General features: G+C 54.5%; 1 protein-coding gene across 8 annotated transcripts in view; it reads left to right on the forward strand.

Moving 5' to 3' along the window:
* DENND1A (DENN domain containing 1A) overlaps positions 1 to 25,385 on the forward strand; it is a 496,023-nt gene that overhangs the window by 463,259 nt on the left and 7,379 nt on the right. For 6 of the 8 annotated variants that reach the window (XM_059142351.1, XM_059142348.1, XM_059142354.1 and 3 more), the window contains 2 exons: positions 6,672 to 6,728; positions 13,388 to 13,476. In XM_059142351.1, the coding sequence (XP_058998334.1) occupies positions 6,672 to 6,728; positions 13,388 to 13,476 (146 nt within the window). The remainder of the gene's footprint in view (positions 1 to 6,671; positions 6,729 to 13,387; positions 13,477 to 25,385) is intronic. The other 2 variants (XM_059142349.1, XM_059142355.1) reach the window with 1 other exon arrangement.

Raw genomic sequence — 25,385 nt, forward strand, 5'->3', positions numbered from 1 at the left:
GACTTTGACATTCCACCTTCTGTGTGGCCTTAGGTAGCACCTGTTCCTCCACCGGCTCCCTCTGCCTGCTTTCCCAGAAGCCAAACGGGGTTGCTGATGGTGACCTTGAAGGCATGATCCCAGGTGTGCCTTCCATGGGGACTGAGTAAATCCATGCTTCACTTTCTAAACAGTCAGCCCCTCCCCCGCCCACAATTAACTCGGGATGAGCTCTTTGACCTTATTCCAAAGGGCCCGTCATCCATCATCCGCTGCTCTCTGTGACCCAGGGAAAGCCTTTGCCTCCCCGCCATCTATGAAATGGGGTAATGACCCTCATTCCCGTCCAGAGGATTCCCCTGGCTAGCGAGTGAGCTGGTTATGCCCCGGCCCAGGCAGGCAGGAGGTGCTTTGGCTCTGCACTCTGTGCAGGCTGGACCTTCCCCAGCCCCTCTCGCACGCGCTGCACACTCTTGCCCCGGGTCGTTGCCGCCAGTCCAGCATTTTCCACCCCGGAGCCCAGTGCAGGGCATCCACTCACCCATGCTGCCCAGGTAATTAAGTTGCTATTCCAACGCGACTTCCCCTCCTGACCTTTTGGAAACAATGTGTTTTGCTGCATCAACAAATTAACTGCAAATCAGATGCTGTCCTCATACATGTGGGTTTCTTATCCAGTGAGCATGCTCACCTGGTCCGCACGGCTGACTGATGCAAATGTCAAGGGCCGGGCAGAGGCCAAAGAGTTCCTCTCCTCTTTGGGACCTCTGTGTCAATCATACCTCCGGGCTTACCCTCTCACGTTTACATCTTGCCTAATCAGGTGGCCAGAGGTGGTGAGTTCACAACTTGGAGGCTTGGGCAGGGCCCTGTAGCTTGGGGGAGAATATCTGTCCTTAGAAGCCCACCCAGGCTCCTCCCATCCATCTTCTACAACAAGGACACCGAGGCCTCTGATATGTCCCTCCCTGCCTAAATCCCTCCCAGCTGCTCTCCAGAGAAAAGCCGCATCTCTTAGCCTGATAGTCAAGGCCCTATTATGGGACCCACCCCTCCTCCACCAACCCATCCAAGGGCCTGGCCTGCCTTGCCCTCATATCCATCCTTGCTCTAATCATGGTGAGCCACATAGTTCCCCTCTACCATGCAATTGAACTTCCTCCCACGCCCATCCAGTAAGCTCCTCCTCTGGACCCCCAGAGACCTCCGCAACCCTCTCTCCTCCCTGCATTGTAACCCCTTCGATCAGAGAGGGAGCCCTTGGAGGACAGGACCATATCTTGCTGACTGATGTGCAGCGTACGTGCCATTTATTAGTTGAATGTTTGTTAGATGAATCCTCTGCCTCCTTTGGAAGGCCATGGAAAGAGCTGCTCAAATAAAGAAGGAAGGGGAAGATGTGAGTCACTCTCTTACCAGCCTTTTCTCTTAAACAGATCTCTAACAACAGATTCCAACTTCAAATGGGTTAGAAAGCTGTATCAGAAAGGATTCCAGATGGCTTTAGAAATTTGGGTTGACAAGGGTAGTGCAGTGTCCTAAGAATACCTGCTTGTTTTAGTTCCTGCCACTAGCTGTGTGACCTCATACTAGTCCCTTAACCTCTCTGGGCCTCCTGTTTCCTGCCACCGTAACAGGGACATGATCCTCCTCTAACTTGCCTCACCAGGGGATGTAAGGCTCAAAGGAAAGAAGAGAAGCAGGAACGCTTTGAAAGGAAAACACATCATATAAATAAGAGAGATTATTATTAAAATCCAGTCACCTTCGACAGTGCATCGCTGATAGCACACTTCCTTGGAAGACCAAGGTCTTCACATCCACAGGACTTTTCTGGGAAGATTTGTGAGCCCAACAGAGACAGAGGATTGGCTGGGGTCATCGTCAGGGGCTGGGCCAGAGCCCCCAGCCAGAACTGCAGCCCTACACCGTCCTCTCGCCAGAACCTGCGACTCGGGTGTTATCCCTGTTTTACAGAAGAGCAAACTGGGACTTAGGTTGAAGTAACTCACCCAAGCGGCAGAGCCGGTAGTGGACTCAGCTAGGAAATGGCGGAGCCACAACATGAACCCACATCTTTCTAATCCAAAGTATATTTCTGCGGTTTCAGCCCAAATACTCTTTGTATCTAAGAGAGATTTTTTTCCGTGATGTGCTTCAAATGCCACCAGACCATACATTTCTTAAGAACAAGAACTTTATTTTATTTTATTTTTTTCTGAATCTACGGGCCCTGACTTTGTTCCATAAACACACGCAGGAGGAATCTTTCCACTACTCGGGAATGAAACTTCTTCTCCAATTGGACAGGACCTTCGGGAAAACAGGTGCATGTGTTGATTATCAAAACCTCCAACCCCACCATCGCCCCCCACCCACCCCAGCCCAGCTCAGAAAGTGTGAGATGAATTGTTGAATGGAACTCTTCTTAGCAAGAGATAGCCAAAGGCCCAGCCTTCTGAACTCAGTTAAGAAACAGCAGTCCGTGTAGCCACACTTTGATCCAGCCAGGGAATTAGGGTTCCCATACAACGTGATTTCTGTGCAAAGGGGCCTGGACTTGGCCCTCTCAGTTCTCAGCTCCTTCCAAAGTGAGGCTCTCCTGGGTTTGCTTCCACCTCCTCCAGCAGTGGGAAGAGCACTGGACCCACAGTTGAGGCCTGGGACCCACTCTTGGCACTCCCCCATTACCAGCTGGGGGCCGTGCGCGGGGCGCTTTACCTCTCTGCGGTCTGTTTCCCCGCCCACAGATGGATGTGCTCCTTGCCACTGGGGCCACCGGAAGAGCTGAACAAGCAGGTCTGGGCCCTGGACTGTGGGGTGAGGGGCAGAGAAGAGTGAAAGTCGGTCTGCACCCTCAGGGAGTAGAAATGTGTGGGGGTACCCCTGGCTCACCTGAAAGACTTTCAGGGTGCGCTGGCCAGATCCGCAGCCTCCCCAGGCCCCACTCACACTGTCATAGCCCCACTTTCAGTTAGTCTCGATTCAGCCTCCAACCCTGGGGCCACGTTCTGGAAAAGGATGTGTCGAGTTGATCCTTCCCTGGCTTCTTAGTTCACCTTCTCTTCCCACCCAGATCACCACCGGTCACCCCTGTAAACTCTTCTAATTGTCCCCAGGGTACTCCGCTCTCTCCAGCCTGTGTCCCCAACTGTCATCCCAGCCCAGCAGGCTTGGGAAGCTGTCACAGTGGTGTGTCCTCTGGTGCCTGACCCAGTTTACCCCAGCGGTGAGGCCCTGACAGATGGACCACATTACCCTTTCACAGTGTCTCTAAATCCCCCCAACTTACTCTGCTCGCTTCTAGGTCAGGTGTGATCAAGAGTCTACTTTCTTCCCATCGTTGATAAAGTCAGTTGCAGAAGAACCTGCACTTCCTGGTGACCCTCAAAGGAAAATAAGTTAATTACAAAATCTGGAGAACTTTTTTTGAGTCTCTACACCTGCCAGGGAAGTTTAAGCCAAAAATCATTTGCTGAGCACCTGTTATGGACCAGTGCTGGGCTGGCCCCCAGGGTACACAAGAGAGCTGAGATGAAGAGGCTTAGAAGGACAGCCTGTGTGCTGTGATGACCCGTGGGCCGGGAAGGGTAGGGAGGGCCTCCTGGGGGAGGTGGTGCATGAGCCAGACACCAGAGGATAAACAAGAGGCACCCAGGGTGAGACAAAAGGAAACGGAAAGGTATTTTAGGCTAAAGGACCAGCATGGAACCTCAAGAACATGGGAGGCAACTCGGGGGAGCTGGACGGTGTGTTGGGTCGGCTGCGGGTGGTAGGACCCCAGGGAGATGCGGGGGAAGCCCCAGAGATGAGACTACAGAAGTCTGTAGGTGGGACCCGGCGTCTGGAGGGCTTAGAACACTTCGGGTGGCATTTTTCAGAGGCTGTTAACGGCTAGTATAGGGAAAGCGAGTCTGGGTTCAAATCGATTGAACAAATAGGACGTAGAAGAAGAAACGTTAATAGGGTTTTGCCTGTTTAAGGTGGGGTTTTTTGGTTGCAAGACTTGGTAGCCTTTGCTGTGCTGACTGGCATTGTGAATCTCCAAAAGGAATAAGGCAATAGACAGCATTTCCCAGACTCATCTGGCCCGGGAACCCCCTTCCTTCCTTCATACAGTGCGTCTCCTAGGATGCACTGGGAGAAGCGGGCCTTCCTCTGGCCTTCCACTGGGGTGATTTAAGCTGGTGAGAGACACTAGTGGGCTTGTATTTTTTTTTTTTTAAGTCCCCTCTGGAGCAAGCACGGAGACGGATGGGGAGGGGAGAGACTGGGCGCCGGGAGCCCGCTAACAGTGATAGTTGCCAACGTCCACTGACAGCCCTGTGGGAAGATCGTGGCCAATATGGTGTCTCTGAATCTTCCTGACAGCCTCCTTGGTGGGTGGGGCCGTGACCTGTGTTTGCACCGATGAGGAACGGGAGGCTCAGATAGTTAAATCACGGGTCTGTAGAAACCCAAAGGGTAGGGGGTCAAGTCCAAGACTGTCTGACCCTGGGGGCCACCCCCGAAGCACTCTGCCACCCCCCGCCCCCCAGCAGGGGTGGAAACAGCTTGTTCAGAGGCAATGAGCCTTGAGGACTGTGGACTGGAGCAGAATGGCCAAAAACAAGTGAAGGTGGGGGATCGCGTGACAGTGGGGGAGGCAGGTATGGACGAGGCAGCGGCCTGTGCACCGTGCAGGTGGCTCCCCTCTCCCTGTCCTTTGACGTCCACCTGCTGAGCAGTGTGAGCTGAGGGGCTCTATCCTCTTTTGCCCCATACTTTCCCTGTAAACATGAAGGAGAAGAAATAGGGCTTAGTGGGTTTCCATGCTCATCGCATGGGGTGGCAGCCCCACCCCCAGGAGGCCCCCAGCTGAAGGCAGATCTGTGAGCCTGGTGTGGCCTGCACTGCCAACTAACAGCCCTCGACCTGGAAGCCGTAGTGTACCTCCCACCAGACATGCTCTGCATGTGCTGTGGGGGACCCCAGGACACTACTGAGTCCCTCTGCCGACTCTGCCACTGGCCCCTTGCTGGGCAACAAGGGTCCAGGATGCTTGAGACATGGCCCCTGCTCTCTGGGAGTTGGGTACCGAGAGTGAGTCCCACGGCCGGTCTGGTGTCTGAAGACTGTCTCCAGCCAAGCGAGGCTCTAAAGCACCACCATCCAAGAGAAACGTGGCAGGAGCCTCAGTGCAAGTCACGTATGGAATTCAGAATGTTCTAGTAGCTACATTAGAAAAGTAATAAGAGGGGCACCTGGTGGCTCAGTCTTTAAGCGTCTGTCTTCGGCTCAGGTCGCAGTCCCAGGGTCCTGGGATTGAGCCCCACATCGCACTCCATGCTCAGTGGGGAGCCTGCTTCTCCTCTCCCTCTGCTGCTCCCCCTGCTTGTGCATGTGCACATGCTCTCGCTCGCTCGCTCGCTCTCTGTCACTGTCTCTGCCAAATAAATAAATAAATGAAATCTTTAAAGAAAATTTTTAAAAAGTAAAAAGAAACATGAAATTAATATTAAACCATGGCCAAATTGTTTTTTAATCCTAAGATAGAAAACCAATGTAAAAAAGTTAGAGATGTTTTACGTACTTGTTTCAGACTAAGTCTCAGAAATCCAGTGTATATTTCATACTTAGAGCATATCTTAATTCAGACTCACCACACATGGCCATTGGCTGCCAAAGTGGGCAGTACAGGGCTGGACTTTGTCAGATAAAAACGCACCTTTGTGACCGGCGTGGCCAAATGGGAAGGAACCAACCAGAAGCCCCGAGGGGTTTCCCGAGGGTCCGCAGTCTTGGTCTCAAGCGTGTACTCACTTTCCTTACTCTGCCCGTGCATCTCCCACACCTGCTGGGGCATCTACACGGGGCAGGCGGTTGAAAAGACAGGGCTTGACTTTCCAAATAAAGGGTTAGAGGGTAGAGCCAAGAAGCTGTGCTCTCTTGGTTTTTATTCAGATCCTAATTTCAAAAGCCGAGTGTTTTGTACGACTTTATTTCTTCATCAGACATTTATTTTGCAAATGTTTTTTTCTCCCGAGGAATAAGGATGAGCCCTCAAGGAAATGAACATTTGAAAGGAAGTGCAGGGGTCTGGTGGGAGGGAGACACTGGGTGGTAGATGCCATGTAGCAGGGGGCACCGGGCAGGGGGACATTGAAAGCGGCATCTGACCTACCCTCTTGGATAACAAATGGACATTTACCAGGCCGATGGGGATGGGGTAGGTCATTCCACACTGAAGAGCGGCAGGAAACAAGGCATGAGAACCTGGGGCCACTTGAGGGTCTGCCCGGGTGAGCAAGGAAGAAGGTTGGGAGGCACGACAGAGCCCAGGTCCCCGAGGACTCGGAATGCCAGCCCAGAGTCTGGTTGCGTTGTCACCCGAGGAGGGAGGGGGGCACCGCAGAGGTCTCGAGGCTGGGGTGCAACAGGGTCGGCTCACATCTTAGAAGCTTCCCCCGGCCTGTACGGAGAATGGCTGGAGGAGGTCCTGCTGGGAGAGGATTACAGAGATCCAGGCCTCAGAAATGCACATGCCGGACCCGGTGACCAGTTGGCGTGGGGGTGAGAGAGCGGGAAGCATCAAGAACGTTCCTCGGGGGTCTGGCTTGGGGGAACCGGATGCTTCCTCTCGTGTGCCAGGTGTGCACATGCATGGGATCACTTCCATGTGTACTGATGTCTTAAGTTTCGCTTTAATGCAGCCACAAAGACTCCGTCCCACGCGCCTGCCGCCGCCCAAGATACAGCGCTCGAGGCCCGTGAGTAGCCGGTGGTTCTGCCCTCCCGCCTAACACTGCCTGAGCCGTTCTCCCCGCCTGACTAAACCTCGGGAGTTTGAATCCAGCTGCCTTGCAACACCAAACCGGGAATTGGGTTTTTCAGCTTCCCTCTCTGTGTGGCATGAACCCGGACTTGCATTTTCTGGGCTTCTCTCTCCTTTGTCCTGAGCCCGTCTGGCACCGTGCCGGTCGGAGCTGTAGGTAGCTGCGAGCCACTGTGTGGTGTGTTTGCCGTGTGCGCATCATTTGAGCCCGTCTCCCAGGCTGAGTCCTATTCTAGCCAATGAGCTTCAAAGTCGAGCTCCAGCCGCCTCTTCCTCACAAAGGAAGCAGAAGTGTGGCAGCAGGGGTCTCGTTCCCGCCAGAGCCGGGTTTGGAAAGGCATTTGATGTCCCTTTTGCGAGGGCAGAGGCTACGCCCAGAGAATCTCGAGCGGCCTCGGGTGGGGACCAGCCTCACATAGAACCCCACCTTCCCCAGTGAAGTGCCAAGTCAGGGCGGAAAAGCAGGACGACATGCGACAAGCCCCCCAGCACCTGGGAACAGAGTGGGTGAGGCAGAAAGACCCCTCCGAGGTTTTTCAAGACAAATACTGTGGAAAAATCTGGGGTGCAGGGCCCCGTTTTCCTTGGAAGCTCAGACTTTGGCCCTGGCGAGGCATAACCACCGTAATGGGATCCTTTAAAGTGGGGAAACTTGCCAAGACCGTTGGGTGAGGGCTGTTTACCAGAAGAGGTGCTCTGCCTCATTCAAAGCAGCCACCGCTCCTGCAGCCCAGCAAAAGAGGTCAGGTTCCTGGCCAGCTGTGACCAGAGTCCCCACAAACCCATGTGCCAGCTCCCGCCCTCCCCCTGACCAAGGCACATGTCCACAGCAATCCTGTGACATGTGGCAGCCAAGGGGTGCAGGTGGTCCTGCCGGACTGTGTCTGTTTTTAATCCACAGCGCACACGCCCAGCATCGCTTGGGTGGCTGCTCTCTGCGTGGATGCTGGAAAGTTCTGTGGCACTGTTTTCCTTCCCTTCCCTCCCGTGTGTGGGAGTTAGAGGGCCCTCGGGGAGGATGGCGGGGTTTAGATACTTCACCTACGGCAGTCGTGAGTCTGCAGTTCCAACCACGTGTGACGGATCCCTCCCGAACCCAGTCAAACCACGATGAGCCCAAACCCCATCAGCGAGGCTCCGGAGGGGGCGGCTGGAACGTTCCTGCTCACTGTCATTGGGAGGAAGGCACAAACAGCAAAAAGAAGCTGCTTTGTGGAACAGGAAGCCCCTCCTGGGTACAAGCGCGTGTGATTTAGTGGGAGCTGCGGGATGAGGCACTGGCATGATGGTTTGGAGAGTAGAGGGAGCTGAGCTTGGGGATCCAGGCTCTGGGGCTTGTGGGCAAGGACTGAAGCTCTGAGCCTTGCCACACTCTCCCCTGAACGCGCCTTCTGTCTCTCTGACGTGCCCTCATCCACAGACGCTTTGACAGTGAATGGAGATGACAGCCCTAGAGCCTGATGCCCGGCCCGCAACAGTAGTTCTTACTCTTAATGGGTCTTTAAACCTTACAACGTCTAAGGGAGGACTTGGTTTCTTGGTGACTGTTATTTGCCATCGAGTTTTTATAGTCAGCAAGTCATCCCAGCCGAGCCTCCCAGTAATTCTACGAAGTGGGCATCATCTCCACCCATTTTAGAGATGAGAAAACTGATGCTTAACCCAACCCCCTTGGGTGGAGATAGGGGTCACCAGACTCGAGAACCTGTGGTCTTTCCAGCATACCAAGCTCCCAGGGCCCTCTGTCTGCATTTCCCTGGAGTCTGTCATAGCATAAAATCCTGGAGCAGTAGGGTGCGTGGATGGCTCGGTCAGTTAAGTGTCCGACTCGAGACTTCGGCTCTGGTCATCACCTCAGGGTTGTGCGATCGAGGCCCACATAGAGTTCCATACTGGGCATGGAGCCCGCTTTCCATTCTCTCTCTCCCTTTCCCTCTGCCCTTCCCCCTTCCCTCACTCCCTCCCTCTCTCTGAAAAAAATAATTTCTCTCTCTCTCTCAAAATAAATAAATAAAAATTTTAAAGGGTAGGGTGGGGCGCCCGATGACTCAATCTGTTAAGCATCTGACTCTTGATTTCAGCTCAGGTCATGGTCTCGGGGTTAGGAGATCGAGCCCTGCATCTGGCTCCACACTCTGTGGGGAATTTGCTGGAGATTCTGTCTCTCCCTCTGCCCCTCCCCCACTCACACACGCACGCCCACGTGTGCTCACTCGCTCTCTCTCTCTCTCTCTCAAATAAAATCTTTAAATATGATAAATTTTTAAAAGTTGTCTTCTTAAATAATAAAAATAATGATTAGCAGCACCAGCTGGGTTCCTTATGGAATCTCTAGGGCTGTGTCGGGGTTTGGCAAGGATACGGAGGTGAAGAGAATTAGCATTTATTTACTGGGTACTTTTTCTGTGCTTAGGACTGTGCCAGGCACTTGTATAATGAGGGTCTTATTTGTCCCTCCAACAGCCCAGAGGAGACAGAGACTGTTTCTCCAGCTTGCAACCAAAGCCACAGAGATAAGAGGCCAGGCTGGCCTTGGAGCCCAGGCCCGTGTCTCCTTAAGCCCGCCACCCAGAGAATTGCTCTCCGAATCTCCTGTAGAGACCTAGGACCCAAGGCAGGCAGGGGCTCTCTCGCAAAGCATGATCTGGGGCAGGACAGGTATTGGAGACCACTCCCAGGGACTCTGTGCTGTCTCATCCACGTGGGGACCTGTGCAGAGTCGGGGAGACTCCCACTGGCGACTCCAGGCTTGGGAAGGCACACGTGGCCCTGAGAACAGCCCAAGTAGCATTTGCCTCTGCCACTGTGCTGGTGCTGGAGGCTGCTACCCTGTTGCTCGGTGCTGGGCCGGCCCCAGCTTACAGTGTGCTAATGGGGCAGGGGACCTAGCGGAACCAGTTCTCCTGGACTTGGAAGGCAGAGAGGCCTGCCCTGATTGGAATCACGGGTTGGCAATTCCTGGCTGTATGACTTGGGGCAAGACACTTAATTTCTCTCTGAGTCTTAGTTTCATCATCTGTAAAATGGGTTTAGCTGCAGCTGCCTGGTGAGGGTCATGAAGTCACGTGTATATAGTGCGTAGCACAGTGCCTGACAGGAAGTGGGCACATATACCCTACTACTGTCACCCCAGATACCTTGTGCCAAGCAGAGTCACTGTGGAACTAAACTGGGAGTCTTGGAAGGCTTGGGCTTTCTGGGCGCAGCAGGACCCTGTGCCCCAGAATCTGCTCACTCTGCATCCACTCATGTAGGCCTTTCCAGTGGGCACCACTGTTCACTCAGGGTGATCCTGGGAGACATGGGGTATGGAACCCCTCGAGAGCCTTGAAGAGAATGGCCTGACCAGTGCTCATGTCAGGGCCTTTTGGCCCCCAGCCGGGCTTTATCAAGTACTTAGCCACAAACATCTGGGCAGGAGTAGGGCCATTGGCGCAGGGTGGCAGGAACATGGGGGCTAGGCATTCAGCCTTTCTGGAAGGAGCTTTGTAGCCTGGCACCTGTGGCTGGAGTTCAGATGTTACCAGAGGATTTAGATTTTCTTTTTTAAAAGAAGAAAAAGGAAAGAGCAGAAGAAAGCCTTGCCAGTGTCTGGTGGACTAAGGGGAGTGGATGGGGGCGTGCAGGGGAGAGGCGGGCTGTGGTCGGCCACATGTGAAGCGCTTTATAAGCTCGGTATTTATTATTTCTTGCTCACCATTAAAATCAAATGTACTCGGAGCTTTTGTATTCAATACACATTTAACCCTGCCGACTTAGATTTCTCAGGTTTTAAATCCAGTGGGGAATTGGCTGGTTTCCCAACTTTCCCCACAAGTCCCCCTTGAACAGAGCTCAAAATCCCTGTTTAGCATTTTCTCCCCTGGCGCTGCTGGGATCCCAGCACCGGCGGGGCCTGTCGCCGTTATGTGTGTTGTGTGCGTGCGTGCGGTTTCTTACCCCCTCCCCAGCCTCCCACCCCTCCCCAGCACCCCCTAAAAGACGGATGTGATTGCTGAAATATGACGGGCCGGTTGTCGGCACCGTCTTACGATTCGGGCTTCATTAGACCATTTTGTCTGTGTGTGTCGGTGCCTGGTTGTGGCTCTGTGTGTGTGTGTGTGTGATTCGCGCGCATACCCTCGACTCCCGTGCGTGCCTCTGTGAATGTGTAGTTGTGAGACTGCGTGAATGCCGGCGCCTCAAGGCCTCCGTGCATGTCTCGGGATGGCTGCCTGTGAGTATAATTTTGTGTCTGGCTTTGTCCACACTAGTCAGGTGTGTGTGACTCTGGGTGTGTCTGAGCCGTGCAGGTGACTGTCTCTGGGTCTGTTGTGCCTTCCTGTCTCTCCCCTGCCTCACCGCCTCCCTGCTCCCCTCCCCCACCCCCTTCTCCCTGCTCTGTCTGTTTTATCATCCCTAATGAAGCAGTCTTCTCCATCGATCCTGCTGATTGCCAACCCATTCCTTTTGTTTGTTGGCGCTGAGCCATTCGGCGGCACTCTGACAGCTCAGCTCGTCTAATTAGCTCTGTTGTTCTTTTTCCCCATGTTTCACCACGTTGCAAGTTCAGTTGAAGTTGCCACAAACTTAATCCCCCCATTTCAGCCACAAGTTCACATTCCTCACCCGCCTTTATTGTAGCGAGCAGCGGCCATGTGCAAGGACAGGCTGACAGGCCTTCATAGCTGAGCTTTGCCGGGACCCCCGGGGCAGGGCAGAACGGCTCTGTTACCCCACACCGCACATCCGCCCTCGTGGTGAAAAGCCTGGGGGAGCATTCCAACCCGGTGATCCTGCGCAGCAGCCTTGAGAGGGAGAGCAGTCTGGCTGTGATCAGGGAGGCCGGCTTCGAGCTGGAAGGGCTGGGGGATCTAGCCATCCATTCATTCAGCAGTGGTGACCGAATGTCTGTGCTGTAGCAGGCCCCATTCTGACGACACCGATGAGAACAGCAGCATTCTTGGGCACTTCTTAGATTCCAAGCAGCCTCATCCGTTTGTTCCTAAAAGTCTCGCTGGGTGACCACTGCAACGCGAGGCAGCTCTGAGCAGGATGCTAAGCGAGGGTCAGGCCATCTTAGAGATCTTAGATGGCGTCTTCTAATTCAGAGATGCCCCATCCCCGTCTCCTTTCTGTTATTGATAAGGTCACAGAGAAGCCACCATGTACGCCAGCTCCTTGCTGGCACTTTCCCTGTGACATCTCGTTGGACCTTCGTTCAGAGGAACCCCGCGGAAGGAGACCACAGAGGAACGCATTTGGCGGTTACCGCACCTCTGATTTGCCAAACAAGGCTGAGATCATACTGGCCACTCCACAGGAAAACCTCTGGTTAGATCAGACATGCGGAGACCCGAGAGCTTGGTGAAACTCTGCAAAGACTTGTCTTTCATGCAGCCAACTTCTGTAATCTGTGTTCTCCAGCCATTATGCTGGTTGCCCACAAATTGCTAAGGGGGGCCAGAGGGTTCAGGGGAGAGGGCAGGCACTGAATGGGACATGTGTGTGCTCTCCTTCCCTGTCTTGTTGGGGAACCTTAACGATTGTGGCATTTAATCTACCTCGGCCCCTTGTCTGCAGAGAGAAAGCAAACCCCTACACTGGGATGTCCAGGCATTTTTATTGGCAACAAAAGTCACAGACAGACTTTCTTGGTTTAGCTCTCTCTAGTCCCTCTCTGGCATTGGAAATGCTCAGAGATGATGGTGCCAAATTTAAAGCCATGTAATGTTGATTGGACCATACGAGGATTTTATCCTTGTAAGGGCACCCTCAGATTCTTAGCCTAACTCCCATCACAGGCGATGGTCGCGGGGGGGAGGTGTCTTTTCCTGTAGGCCCCCATCTTGGCTTTCAGATGCAGCGGATCAGGAAGAAAAAAAAAAAAAAAACCCACCCCATCTTGTTGCTGTAGCCCAGCTGTGGATTGATTAGGAAACTGTACTTCACTGTGCAGTACACCCGCCGCCGAGCCTCAAGCTGGGTCCCCATGAATGCAGGAGCTCCATGGGGCATGCAGTGTCCAGGCTGAGTCCTGCTCAGGACTGCCCAGAGATGGCCTGGGGAGCAGAAAAAGGATTTTTATCGGCACTCTGTAATGCTACCATTTGCTTTATTCCCCCCACCCGACTCAGAAGAAAATAAGCATTGTAGGATTCCGTCGTAAAAAAGAATGAAGTGAGCATGTGTACTTTAGAGTTCAAGTCCAAGTGAAACCTTTTTGTTCTACCAGACCAGTTTCAGGGTTCTTGAAGAAGTGGGAACTTTTCATAAATGAGGGCCTCTGTGTTCTGGGTCCTGCATGGACAGCATCTTGTTGAACTCCCACGGCAGCCCTGCAAGCAGTCAGGTGGCGCTGTCCCCTATCTGCAGACGAGGAAACCAAGCTCTTCAGAAAAAGCTTTCCCACTTGAGGGGACCACAGAAGTCTGGGTCGTGTGTCTGCTGCAAATTCAGTGGCAACATTCTCGAAATAAGCAGAGCTTTTGAAGCCTGTACCATGCAAAAATGCCTCAGGGTTTATTTGGGGGCTGGGGGATCTAGATCTGCAGAATGTTCCTGAATGGCTTTTCCAACTCACTCCTTGGGGCCTTTCCCCCGTGCCCGTTCTAGGTACGCCCGCCCCGTCCGCACGTCGTGAAGAGACCGAAAAGCAACATCACAGTGGAAGGCCGGAGGACTTCTATCTCAAGCCCTGAGCAGTGAGTACCCGTTGCTCCCCTCCCCTCTGTCTGCCAGAGCCTGAGCCCAGGGGGCCAGGCCTTCGTGCTGCAGCCGTGGCCTTTGAAAGGCTCCCTGGCCTGAGCGGATGTTTCAACAAAGAGGTCAGTTGGGGAGCTGGGCTTGATCTTCCATGTCGGCTTTTGCTAGCAGTTGTCACTCCTGCAGGAGGCCCCAGAGACCAGGGAGCCAGGCCTCTGGGCTGTGTTTTGAGTGGCGACACCCGAAGTGTACTCAGACAGGCTCAGAAGAAGGTTCCAGGCCTGGGTCAGCAGGGGAGAGCTGGGACCTGATCGAGGGGGCAATCTGTTTAACAAGAGGCCACCACTCTCCCAAGCCTGGGGTGCTGGAGGGCTCTGCAGCTTGGATTCAGACCCAGAACTGTCCTGGTCCACCGCCCCATCCCCAGCAGTACCTTTGCTCACCTGGGCTGCCGCATTTGTTTCATTCGGACTTGGCTTTTCTGCTTCCCCTCTGGTCCGGAGGGGCCCGGGCTGGCTGTTCTGCCAGAAACTAGCACAGGGCCCGGTTCGGAGTCCCGTGCAGGATAGATGCTGGAGGGAGGGGGTGAATGACGAGGCAGGTGCACCAGCGATGCCTGGAGATGGAGCGGCGCACAGCCCCAAGTCCAGAACCCTCTGCCCTTTGTTGCCAAGGCCCACGGCCTGGGGCTCTGCCCAGACAACTCAGCAGCTACACACTGGCTTCTTGGGAGGCTTTGAAAAAGTACACGAAATCGTCTCAGTCCGGGGTTTGTTAGGGGAACCGTACAGTTGCCCCAGGGACCCTGAAGTCCCTCGGGTGAGGAGAGGAATGCTCCTCCTGTCTGCTTTACTTGCAGAAAAGTTGTCAGGGAAAGAAGCTAAGGGAAATGGCAGGCCCCAGCCAGGGAAGGAGCCAGAAGGAAGAAACAACTCTGAAAGGTTACGCCGTGGCCTAACCCAGGCTGCAGTGTACTTCAGCTCTTCTAGGGCTCTCTGGCTTACAGCCTGGCCTTGCCTGAGACCACTGTGTTCTTAGAGAGCCAGCCTACCTGGGCCTGCTTACGGCTGCCCGGACAGCGGTAGGAGACTGTGTGTGTGTGTGTGTGTGTGTGTGTGTGTGTACGCACATCTTGAAAGATGCTTGATTATGCAAAATTTGGAAGAGAGGACTCCCGAAGTTGGTTGTAGGCATAACTGATCCCCTGCACAATAGGACGGTGGGAACATGAAGGACTAAGTCCCTGGCCACCACTGGCATGGATTATGATTGCCCCCTTGTGGAGAAAATACCATATAGCTTCAGAGTGCCTTAGACCCCAAAGATTTCTCCTTAGGGAGGGATGAAATGAGTTACTTTTCTTGAAAACCATGTCTTTAAAACTGGGCTAAATCTTTAAGATGCTGTGCGGGGAGACAGGGTCACCGGCCTGTGGATACTAAAATGCAAACCCAGAGTGTCCTTGCTTTGCCCAAGAGCACACCAGACCAGCAACGCTCCACGTTTCACTGAAAAGCATTTCCCATGCTGTGTCCGGGTCACCGAGTAGAGGTCGGAATTCCTAATTATGTTTATTTATGCCATTGCTCACCCAGCCCCATGACAGGGGATGTGTCTTCAGTACAGGCCAGAGAGCCAGTGTCTGGTTGGTAATCCTGTCCCCCTGGGTGTCAGCACATCTGGGCCCATGTCACTTTCCGTTTCTTTTTGCAGTGTGCCTTGTTTGGATGTCTGTTCAGGAAACGTTTGGGGTTGAAACAAACCAGTGGGAACATGGGAGCGAGTTTAGGGGGTTGGCACACTGGCAGCGATCAGAAACAAATGAGAACTTCTCTGTGGCCAGGGCTCCGCAGCCCCAGCCCTCCAGGTGATCAAGGTGCACGTTTGGGGATATGATTCCGAGAGTTTCTGTTCACAGTTTTTAATGGTGGGGGGGGGGGCTGTTCTCCAATAATACCAGTGACATCTCGGTACAACTGGGGTATTTTCCTGCATCTCTTCCCATGCTGCTTCCCCACCCCCACCCCCCACCCCCCGGTGTGCTCCTCCATTTCCAAATACCATGTCACAACAGCACTTGGATGTGTTTTTCTCAACTGTCATCAGCTCCAGCTGGCAAGACCAAGTTCTTGAAACACAGGAAGCATCCAGCGGAAAATATTTTAATAAAACAGACTCCTCATAAAATATTGTTCTGCGGGGGAAAGAAACCAGCTCCACCAATCTGTCAGCATTGTGCTGGGAGACACGAGAAGACAAGCCGGCAGGCAGGAGCCAGATCCTAATGGGCCTTTGTTGCGGGTGGTTCTGTGTGGGGCACATGGACTCCGTGCCTGGCCCTTTAATCTGGCCTGGATTTTCTGGACTCACGGATCTTTGTCTCCACTGGGAATATCAAAGTACACGGCAACTTAGAGGGTTTGGCCCGCAGAGAGAGATACGGGATCTTTGAAGTGGCGGGAAGGGTTCAGTCGTCCTGACTTCTGGCCCCAACTCTCACTTCCAAACAGCACATTAAATAATTAACTTTGTGGACAGCAAGACGGAGCTGATTAACAATAAGACGGTCTCCCTGGCCTCCCGCAGCAGCTCAGCGTCTGGAATTCATCAAGGCCTGGTAGCACCAACTGCCAGCTCTGCGGCCGGGCCCTCCGTTGGATCCAGTTTTTTCCTTCCAGATGATGTCCATCTGTCCATTCACGCATCCATTCACTCAGCAGAGAGCTTCCCAAACCGACCAGGTGTGAGCGAGTTGGGATATTTAAAACAAGGCCTTTAAAGACAATCCCCTCGCTGACTCTTTTGTGACTCGCGTTTTCCCGAAACAAAATTTCTCATATGTCAGATGCCCTTTCCTCATCAAAGGTGGGTGTTCTCGCCCCTTTAAAGCCATCCATAACAACAGGAAGAACGCTTTCAGGGGAAAACATTCCCTCTGTTTTTCAGCTAATACTTGTTAATTAATATTCAGTGACTATTTCTCCTCAAGAAGTACTAGCTACTTGCATTATTATTCAGGACGGGCTGATGGAAGGCCCTGAGGGTTCCCTAGGGTGAGAGCTTGGGCTAGGAGGGGTCAGGCAGCACGGGCTGTGGGTCAGAGGCTGTCCAACAGCAAGTGCAGTCGAGCACCTCTTGTGTTCTAGGCCCTCTTCGACTGGTGTTTGTTTCTTCTTGCACCGAAGGGGAACTCAGCAAATATATGTGCTCCTTGTTCCCGGGTCACCCGGCTAGAAGGTGGCAGAGCGAGGACTCCAGATGCTGCTTGATTCATTTTCTCAGCTACACTCTGCTGCCCGCGGGGGTCCCTTGTCAGTTTGGCTTTGCCTAGAGAGACGGTTCTGGGTCCTGTGTCCTAAGATGACTTTCCCCACATGCCTCTCTTCTCTGGTTCCTCAAAATCAGGAATTGGAGCTGTTCTGTCCACCAGTGTTCCCTGGTGCTTGAGTGTTTCTACCTGGAGAAGGAAAGACAAGCAACACTGACTGAATGTCCTTGGGACTGTGAAGGGGAGGTGGTGGCTTTCCCATCTAACAGGGAAACTGAGGCTTAGTGGGGGACTTTCTAGTAGAACTAGCGCAGGGTCTGCAGGCTAGAAACTGGTAGCATCAGCTGTCTGCTGACACAGACCTCACCCCTCCCTCTCTACCATCCAGCCTTTTTGTTGAGAACCTAAGTAGGACCATGAGCTACTCCGAGTGATGGGGACAGAGGTGGCTGCAGGGGGCGCGATGTGGTCCCCGTCTCCCTCCCGCGAACGGTCGTTTCAGCCGCAGTGTGCGTGGCTGTCAGGCCCCAGTTTACGTTCCCCTCAGGACTGCCCAGCCGTCAGGAACACGCCCAGCATGCAGAGGAGGCCAAAGGCAGGGAATCACCTGCTGGTCCCCAGGCGCCCCTCTCTTCCAGGCTGCCTGTCATTTGTTCCCCACAGCAGGGGTCAGGCAGTACCCCTCTCAGAGTCGAGGAGGGTGCACAGGATGTGGTCAGCCTCCACCTTGTTTAACCTCAGCAGCCCAGAAGGGAGCAGCTTGCTGTCTTCTGAGCCTTAATGGCCAAGAGGCTGACAGTCAGGGTAGCTCAGAGACGCACCCGGGGCAGACCAGCTGCACATCCTGGACTCGTGACCGCACACCTCTGTCTCCCCTCTGGCGGGTGGGCCTCACAGCACCTTCACGGGGTTCCTGTCTGCGGGCTGGTTATTTGAAGTTTCGTTGTACTGAGTAGGAGTGGTCCAGAGTCAGGCGCCGAGGGCCCACCAGCCACCTTCCGGCTCACCTGGCTGACCGGATTTGTACAAAATCTGCTCTTTTCAAACAATTTCTGTTTGTCTGTAAAAATAACCCGATAACCTTAGAATCCAGGAGTTTGAGAAAAGAGACAAGTTCATTCTGAACCTCACTCCTTGTTAGCAATTCTGCAGCTTCCCCTCCGGGGTTTGTCCTGTAGATCATTTGCAGAGCCGCAGTCTCCTTGCTGTACTCCAGCCACTGGACTCGCCCCGTGTCCTTGTAACCCCCGCTGCTCACAGCTGTGGCAGGATCCCGCTTGGTGTGCGGGCGTGGTCCGTATCACTAGACCCCTCATACTGGTCTGTAGATTGTTCTAGGGGTTCACGAACACGAAACACCAAAATAAATACCCTTGCTCTTAAAGCTTTTCTCATTTGATACCATCTAGGGCATGGAACGATTAACAGCTACCATTAGCCAAGAACTGCCGGCTAAGCACCTTGTGTACGCCATTTCATCTAATCCTCCCAAGAAATCCGGAGGAGTAGGTATCGTTAGCTCGATTTTATAGGAGTAGCTGCGACCCTGAGAGGTTGTCATGGCCCTGTACCACAAGTTCTAGAGGCAGACTTCTGTTCCATGTTGCTAAAGAACTTGCTAAAAAAATTGTACCACTTTATACTTCCACCAAAACTCTGGACTCTCTGCGAATCTGGGTCTGGGGGACCCAGAGGAACATGCATTAGAAATCCTTCTGAGCAAGGAGAAATCCTACGGGTTGCTCTGGCCGGACAGACAGTCTGTGTACCAAACTGCCGGCCCACGCCGCTTAAGGATGGCAGTCTCGTCATCCAACTTGCACCACGTGACCCCAGCACCCAAAGCCCCAGAAGATTAAAATAAGATCAGAAGAAGCTGCCAGAAGCATTTAGTGAGAGCTCTGCCCAAAGACAAGGTCTCAAGAACTCTGCAGCTGTGTCTCTTTGACCAGTGGGCACACAATGGGCTGCTCCCCGCCATCTCAAGACCTGGGCTTGGCACGGCCTCAGTGGTGCTGGCCATGGCTCACACACGGGTAGACCCCCTCTCTCTCCCCGCCAGGCCCAGAGCTGACCCAGGGGTGTGGTTGGTGAGCCACTAGGCTGGTGGGCTGGTGTGTGGGAGGCAGGGGGGACTCTGGCACCCCAAAGCGGCCAGCCAGAGACCCTGGGCAAGACTCTCCCCTCTTTTTTCCAACACAATGACTGTTCACATCCCAAAGAGCACAGTTTGGGAAACTGCCCACAGGAGCCGCCCTAGCATCCTAAGGTGGCTGGTACACTGGTCTCCCCTCCCACAGCGGCCTAATGCTTACCCTGGTGCCTCCCCATGAGCTGGACCCTCCCCTCCCCATGCCCACAATCCCCCCGCTTCCCCAGATACAGCGCCGACCTTCCACGTTGCAGTATTCCCTTTACGTGACACACAGGCGCGTGTGCACACATGCAGCCCGCCCCCCCCCCCCCCGCCTCCTTCGCCTGCCCACCACCTGGGGGCCTGGGAGCTCCTCCAGGGCAGGGCCCTTTAGCTTTGACTCTTGGGCTCCTGGACCAGAGCCTAGGCCAGACCTCTGCTCCGGGATGTTTCCTGAATGAATGAACAAGGGAATCACTGAAGGCCCTCTGAAGCATATAGGCCAGCACCCTGGACATGGGGAAGGGGTGTCAGTTAACCATAAACATGAAAAGAGCACCTACTACATGCCAGGTGTGATTCGGTTGTGACTCTAAGGCTACCTGCCCCTCTCCCGCCCAGAGCCATTTAAGAGCCAGAAACTGCCACCTGCCCCAGGAGCCAGTCTCCAAGATGCCAGCTGGGCCCTGGGCCCCGGGGGTGGGGACAGCTGTCTAGGTACTACCCACTGGCAGCCTTCCAGGACCTACTCCCTGAGTGGCCAGGAGTCCAAACACCAGAGCAGAAGGTCTCAGACCCAATTAGCAATGTGAGAGGCCCCTGACCCAACTCGGGCCCCCAATTCCCTCTCCCAACAGTGGGTTCTGGGCCCTGGAGACAAAGCCATGCCAGGAGCCAGATGTGGGTCTGAGCCCAGACTGAAAAGCAGGAACTGCCACGGAGTCCCCAGGGATGGGCAGCAGCAGGAAAACACAGGTTTCCTTCATCCGCAGCCACTTTTGCCTGACGGCCGAAGGGAAGGACCTCTCCAAGGAGCAGTGGCAACAGGAGTTAGTGCCCCACCCGCAAGACTTGCTGGTTTCTGCCTCCTCCGAAAGCTTTGCCACCTCACCTGCGCCCCTCCCTCTTCCTGGCATCACGGCGCCACGTCTCATCCCTGTCTCAGGCTGGCACTTCCGCATGTCACCTTGGTTAACCTCCCCACACCCCAAAAGTCTTCACAGTGCAGGTGTTTTGGCCTGTTCAGCCATGAAGGAAGCAAGGCTCTAACACAGGTGGAATGACCTACCTTGGATCCAGAATGTGCACCCACGCCCGCGTCCACCGCTCTCTCACCAGACACCCTGCCCTCCGCCACGGCTCCCACGGTCCCCACGAAAGACTCGGGCCCATGGCAGGCAAAGGCCATCTTCGGGGAGAGAGGGGCAGTTGGTTCTCACAATCTATACAGCTTCCTTTCCAGATAGGAAAAGTGTGGAAGGTGGCCCCATCCCCCCAAGGTGTCCCCATCCCCATCTTCCCGCTACTAAGGAGCCCGAAGAGTGACACAGTAGAGTGAAGCCCTTATCCTGCGTTCGGGCCTCCCCACCCGTGTGTGTGTGTGCACCCAGGGGCCCGGGAAGGACTTCTCAGGGTGTCGGGAGGCAGGGGTGAGGACATGTGAAATTGACACTGGTGATTTTTTCAAAGAAGGAATGAATGAGTGTATGATAAGTACAGTGAGTACAGTGAGGTTGATAAAGTGGTCAAACAGATGGACTCACACAGATCAGAAAGGCAAAGGGCCTAACAAGCCCGAGAGCGAGAGAGATGGAGCCAAGCCAGTAAGGTCCTCTGCTGCCTCCACAGCCCCCACATCACCCCCTGAACCCTCCTGTCGTCTCAGTCCTCATGCAGGTTCAAGACCCTCCACCACCTGGTGTCTGCCCACCCTGCCAGCCCCTTTTCTCGAAACCCCCACCCTAACCTCAAGCCCCTTGTGCCCACACCTCCCAGGGACACCTGCCGCCGCCTCCGTACTCATGACTGAAAGCGCAGCTCCCACATCACCTTCCCAAGGGAGCCTCCTCCGAGACCCCCTGAGCCAAGTATACCCCCACCGCTGCCCTCCGGCAGAGCAAGTCCCCAGGGGTGTGAGAAAAACCTGATCTCACAGCCACCTGTCCCCACAAGGCCAGTTCACCTGACAGGCAGAACTGGTGATCGTGACTCATTACAGCAGTGATTCTGTCTTACTGTTTCACAGTAGAGACTCACATACAGCGGCGTGGAAAGACCCAGTGTCCAGCAGGTTCTCTGTCTGTCTGTCTCTTTCTCCTTGGGAATGGTCCTAGCCGTTAGCCCAGGTCACACAGAGGATAACGCCAGCGCCAGTCCAGAGCTTCCCCTCCGTGGGTCTCACACTACGCTCGTTTCCCCCAAAGACCACCCTGACTTGCTTCGGAGTCTTGTTCTATTGTTTTCACCTGTGCACATGCGCAAGCATGGTCTGGGGTCCCGGCCCCACACTACAGTGATGGGGAGATGGTGTGACCGGATCCCAAGACGGGTTCTGTCCGGTCATTCTGACATGCTGTGATAGGCCAGGCTGGGGACCACTGACCTTGACCAGGAAGGTTTCTGAAGGCAAGAAAATTATATTCATCTTCGAATGCCTAAGGAAGACCCTTCACAGGATGAAAATGCGCAGAATCTATTTGTTGGCAGGTGAACGTGGTCTGTTGGTAGTAATTGAGTATGTACTGTGGTGCGGGGCATGAGGCAAAGCCCTTTATGAATAATTCCATTCAGCTTTTTGAAAACCCCATAAGGAGGGATGTAGGATCCCCATTTTACAGCTAAGAAATTGAGGTGCAGGGAGGTATAAAATGACTTTTGAGCTCATCTGGCTGGGAAGTGGGGGATGGTGGAAAGCGGGACAGACTGGCATCGCTGGGCAGGCAGGACCTGGCCTCGTCCTGGGGCCTGTCCCCATTCATCAGCCCAACCAGAGCCTCGTCATCGGAGGATGCCAGGGTGGCCGAGACATTTACCAAGGAAAGATCCTTTGTGCTGGAGTGAAAGGATCCTTTAAAAATGATCACCAGCTCCCCTCGTTACCTCCGGAGACCAAGTCCTTGCTGATTTTTTTTTTTCCCCTTCTTTATCTCAAGTACATTTAAATGTCAATTAAATTTGAAATATCTACATTTGTCAGCATTTCATTTTGGGCCAGCGTGACGTGCTGCTGATTTGTCCACGCGATGTGACACATGAAAAAAACTCTCAAGATGCAGATCTTCCTCATTAAAAAATAAGCCCGTGCGATCCCGGCGAGGCGGAGAGCCACAGAGCACGTCCCTGCTTCCTGACGCCGTGTCTCTGACATGGTATTTAAAAAGGAACAGCCGCGCCTGTCACCACTGTCACACGCGCCCGCTAACCGGCGACACGTTAAACCAAACATTAGAAAGGGTTCGGGAAGTCATCTGCATGGGAACTCCGAGCCGAGATGAGGTGGGCAGAGGCGGGAGCAGCCGTGGGAGGCGATGGGGTCTGAATGGTGATGGACAGCGGGCCTTTCTTTCTTGCCAAGACTCTGGCAGCCCTCGCCGGGTAGCCAAGTTCACCACGACCTGCCTTTTCACAGACAGCTCTTTGTGTGTAAGAAAATCCAGGCGAGTGGTGGGTGGCAGACTGCAGGGTAGTCGCTGAATTGGGTTAATGAGGGAAGAGGTACACTTTTTTTTTTCCCCCTCATATTCTGCCTTAAGCTAATAAAAAATTTAAACCTGGACATTTTCAACAATTCGTCCTTTATCTCTGACAAATATCTGGCTGTATGTTTCCTAGGAGGACATGAGCAGCCGAATTTAAATAAGTTTATTTTGAAATCTCACTTTTTATTAAAAGTAGAAGGGGGAGCGCCCTAGCCTTTCTTTCATTGTTTCAGGTCTGCAGGACTGAAGAGGCAGGACCCCAAAGTGGTTTCGAGTCGGGCAGACCCAGATTCCTGGCTCTGCCGAGAGCCGCTGTGTGACAGTGGGCCAGTGACTACGCCTCTCTGAGCTTTGGCTTTTCTGTCCGCAAAGGGAGGATGTGACCAGGAATTAATGAGAAACTGTACAAACAGCATTTAGCCTAACACTTGTAAGTACAGCCCGTCTCCCCACTGTCATCTGTGTGGCCCGGAGCCTGAAAAAAACACCGATCGGACCAAACCACCCCTGGCAAGGTTCTCTGTCACTCTAGAGAGAGAGATGGTGTGTTAAGGAGACACCCCGGGCCTCTTACTGAAGCCACAACCCAACCCAACCCGCCTGGCCTGGCCAGGAGAGCTGACTGGTGAGGGGAAGTGGTTTGTGAGCTGGAAGCTGAGGTTCCCTCTTCTCCCTCTGGCCCCCCCGGGCCCGCTTCGCCACCACACCAGTGTGGGAGGACACGGGATTGGACAGGACCATGAACTCCAGCAGCCTGGCTGGGTGAAGCCACGGTCCAGCCCAGCACAGAGGCTCTCTGCTCGCATGTGAATCCAGACACTCCTGGCAGCTCGTGTGCGGAGCTGCAATCTCGGCTTCCTGGTCAGAGCCAGAGGAGGGGAGCACGCTCGGACGGGTGCGCGTCCCCCTCACGCACGTCTGCCACCAGCCTGGCTGACGGGGACGTACCCCAGCGCTCAGCCAGCACTGGGTCTGCTCGCAACAAGCGCTCCGGAAGTACATCTCAGTTGGGTGTGCAGATGGATGGATGGATGGACGGATGGACAGATGGACTAAATGACAGGCTCGTCCTCCATAAAATCAGTGCAGCGAAGCCTTTCCGCTAGGCTGCTGGGAGGGGTGGAAGTCACCCATGGGAAGCCCCTCGATGTCATCGTAAACCTTTTTCCGAGATTCCCGCCTGCTTCTCTACCCCCAAATGTGGTCCCTTTCTACCGTCTCAGCATCTCAGAGGACAGATGAGGACCCCAGGGGACACTTTTCTGCTGTGACCGCAAGCGGATGGAAGGGACGGGTGCTATTCTGGGGCTCCGGGAAGATGGGGGTTGGGGTGGAGCCTGCCTTGTCTCCCCAGCGCACTGGCTTCCATTCCTGAGATCAGGAACCTCCATTGCACAAACGTGCCGCACATGGGGGTCAAGAGAAGGACAAGCCAGGCCACCGCCCTTGAGGACCTCGACTCAGAAACGGAACTGCGGGAAGTTCAGGGATACCGATAAAGTGCCCCAACACGCAGCCAAGGGGGATGCGAACTCCATCTGGGGGAGGACTCCAGCTGGGAGTTCCAGGAAGGCTTTCGAGAACACCAAGTGAGCCGGGTCTTCAGACCGAAGAGCAGTCAGTGCCCCAGGCAGAGGCGACGGGATTCTGTGGGGTGTGCAGGGGAGGGCAGGAGGAGGCAGCAGAAGTGGACAGGGCTGGGCAGACAGCACGGTGTCTACCCTGCATGGAGCCTGGGCTTGGCCCTGCCTACCCGCAGCCCTCGCCCCTGCCCACCCAGCACATTCCACAATCTCCCCAGTGTGGAGCCTGAGGCCAGGGTACCTGTCTACCCCTCTAGCCCTCCTCACCTGCCCGGGAAAGCCACCCAGTGCTAGAAGTGGGTGCATCCCCCTAACTTTTAAATGGTTGAGTAAACCATTCTGTAAATGTCTGAACCTCATTGTTCCGAACCCTTAACGGGTTTACTCACCACACAACCAACGCGCTCGGCATCACTACTGGGGCCATGCATGTGTGGGCGTTAAGCTGGAGAGTGACAAGGTTGGGTCTGTGATGCACAGCAGGGTTCCAGGGGCTGCATGGAGTGGCCCTTTTTGCCACACCATGTTTTAGGTCCCAGGGGATGTGGCAGGAGCCGGGCAGCCTTGATTCTGTGGGTCACATCGTCCTGCCCTCTTTCCTGACACCAGAGGAAAACACATGACCTAAGCCAATGCTCTCTCTGGTCCAGGAAGGGCCGCGTCCCTTACCATCCAGGGAGGTGGCCTGGGCAAGGACAGGAGTTCTGTAACCCACCATCTCCCTGTCCCTGTGCGCAACCCTGGCCAAGCGGCTTCCCTTCTCTGAGCCTTGGTCTCCGCTTCAGTATGAGGACAAAGCTCTTAGCCTGCCTGACGTGCAGGGATAACACGAGGAGGGAGAGTCAAGGCGGGCATGGGCCGGGGAGCTCTGCGGCACTGGGGGCCAGCCCTGGTTCTACTTACAGAAGATGAGCACATCGCTGGGGACAACTGGCTTGGCACCTGACGGCAGGTCACGGCACAGCCCACTCTCCGGGTCCCTCACCGCCCTCCAGCATGGTTCCCATTCACTTCTTTGCCATGAAACCCAGAAGGAACTGCGTCAGAAAGCAGAGAAAGGACCTGCTCTGTCCAGGGGTAGGGGGAGAGGAGACTGCCCCCAGCTCGGTCACCCCTACACTTCCCGCCCCACCCTCTCCCGAACTTCCCCCCGCCCCCGGGGATCCTTGGAGCACGTGCAGGCTGGAGCCGCCTCGGCTGGGGGGTGGGGGGGCCCAGATGGGAC

The sequence above is a fragment of the Mustela lutreola genome, chromosome 12 (genome assembly GCF_030435805.1).
Source record: "Mustela lutreola isolate mMusLut2 chromosome 12, mMusLut2.pri, whole genome shotgun sequence".
NCBI classification, from domain to species: domain Eukaryota; kingdom Metazoa; phylum Chordata; class Mammalia; order Carnivora; family Mustelidae; genus Mustela; species Mustela lutreola.